A 2,232-nucleotide genomic window follows, 5' to 3' on the forward strand; every position below is an offset into this window, starting at 1 on the left:
CCTCCGAGGGAAACCAGGAACTTGTCGTTGGGAGAGAAGGCCACAGCTTCCACCTTGGTCTTGTGATGTTCCCACTGAGCGTGGACGGATCTGCTGGCGTAATCCCAGATGATGAGAGGAGCCTGTGGAGACGGGTTACCATGGAGACCACAGGTGTGATAGAAAACACCTGGACCATCACACCTGGATTACATGAGACACATCGAGTCGCACATTTGACTGATGAAGATGAAGATTTGATAGAGAACGAGAACTTCAAGTAAAGACGTGTTCTCTAGATGTTCCACAGCTTCAGACCCTCAGGTTCTCACTCACTGACAGTTCACCTGAGCAAACACCTGAGCAGGTGTACCTTGTGGTTCATGAAGTACGTCTGTCCAGAGGCCATGAAGGAGCCACTCCTGGACACGGCGACACAGGACACGTGGTCAGTGTGTCCACGCAGGAAGTCCAGCTTCTGGTCCCTGATCCTCTTGATGATGACGCAGTTTCCCAGAGGAAAGACCAGGTTCTCCTGGTCGGGATGAAGCCACAGACCAGAACCCACATGACCTGAGAGCAGAAGAAGGTCCACCTTGAACGATCATGTTCTTCACTCCAACAGTAAGTCATTGGTTCAGATGTTCCTCAGACCAGGCTCACAGAGAACGTAAACAACAAACAACAAACAGTTAAAATTCAAAGTTAAACACTTTTGAAGGTCAAGACGACGAAGACACGAACACAAGCAACAAGTGAAGAAAGAGTTGAAATAAGAAGGTCTTAAGATGTTTCTTGAAGGAGTCAGAAGCCAATGCTATAGCTTAAAGTTAAGTTACGTTAGCATGAAGTTAAGTTAGCATGAAGTTAAGTTAGCATGAAGTGAAGTTAGCATGAAGTTAAGTTAGCATGAAATTATTTTAGCATGAAGTGAAGTTAGCATGAAGTTATTTTAGCATGAAGTTATTTTAGCATGAAGTTAAGTTAGCATGAAGTTAAGTTAGCATGAAGTTAAGTTAGCATGAAGTTATTTTAGCATGAAGTTAACTTAGCATGAAGTTATTTTAGCATGAAGTTAAGTTAGCATGAAGTGAAGTTAGCATGAAGTTATTTTAGCATGAAGTTAAGTTAGCATGAAGTGAAGTTAGCATGAAGTTATTTTAGCATGAAGTTAATTTAGCATGAAGTGACGTTAGCATGAAGTTAATTTAGCATGAAGTTATTTTAGCATGAAGTTAAGTTAGCATGAAGTTAAGTTAGCATGAAGTTCAGTTAGCATGAAGTTAAGTTAGCATGAAGTTAAGTTAGCATGAAGTTCAGTTAGCATGAAGTTAAGTTAGCATGAAGTTATTTTAGCATGAAGTTAAGTAAGCATGAAATTAACTAAGCACAAAGTTATTTTAGCATGAAATTATTTTAGCATGAAGTTATTTTAGCATGAAGTTAACTTAGCATGAAGTTAACTTAGCATTAAGTTAATTTAGCATGAAGTTATTTTAGCATGAAGTTAGGTTGGCATGAAAATATTTTAGCATTAAGTTAAGTTAGCAAAAGTTATTTCAGCATGAAGTTATTTTAGCATGAAGTTACTTTAGCATGAAGTTAATTTAGCATGAAGTTAATTTAGCATGAAGTTATTTTAGCATGAAGTTAATTTAGCATGAAGTTAAACCGCTGGTTCTACACATATAACTCTATATAACTATATAACTATATAACTATATAACTATATCAATCTATCAGATACTGACCGTTGAATCCAATCACTGACTCCATCTCCAGCTGAGAGACTCCTTGCGTCTCCATTGTTGTCATGAAGAAGCAGAAAAGTGTAGTTTGATGAGAATCTAAAGCGTGTTTTGAGAAAAGCTAACTAGCTAACTAACACCAACACAGGTTACCTAGCAACAGACGGACCTACGGCGGAAAAGTTTACCACCAACTATTTCTGCCAGAATCCTCTCCAAACACGCGATAGTACGATCTTTCACATTAAACCTACAGACGCCACATCTTTAAATCAAACCTACAGACGCCACATCTTTAAATCAAACCTACAGACGCCACATCTTTAAATCAAACCTACAGACGCCACATCTTTAAATCAAACCTACAGACGCCACATCTTTAAATCAAACCTACAGACGCCACATCTTTAAATCAAACCTACAGCCGCCACATCTTTAAATCAAACCTACAGACGCCACACCTTTAAATCTTTAAATCAAACCTACAGCCGCCACATCTTTAAAT

General features: G+C 38.7%; 1 protein-coding gene across 1 annotated transcript in view; it reads right to left on the reverse strand.

Moving 5' to 3' along the window:
* Positions 1 to 1,837, reverse strand: part of cfap52 (cilia and flagella associated protein 52) — an 11,048-nt gene extending 9,211 nt beyond the window's left edge. The window contains exons 1-3 of the mRNA XM_087786162.1: positions 1,731 to 1,837; positions 353 to 552; positions 1 to 122 (exon numbers count right to left, since the gene is read on the reverse strand). The exon at positions 1 to 122 is cut by the window's left edge and continues 15 nt beyond it. Of these exons, the coding sequence (XP_087642288.1) occupies positions 1 to 122; positions 353 to 552; positions 1,731 to 1,794 (386 nt within the window). The 5' untranslated portion in view covers positions 1,795 to 1,837. The remainder of the gene's footprint in view (positions 123 to 352; positions 553 to 1,730) is intronic.
* Between the last annotated feature and the right edge of the window lie 395 nt (positions 1,838 to 2,232).

The sequence above is a fragment of the Callionymus lyra genome, chromosome 1, assembly GCF_982586985.1.
Source record: "Callionymus lyra chromosome 1, fCalLyr1.hap1.1, whole genome shotgun sequence".
Taxonomy (NCBI): Eukaryota; Metazoa; Chordata; class Actinopteri; order Syngnathiformes; family Callionymidae; genus Callionymus; species Callionymus lyra.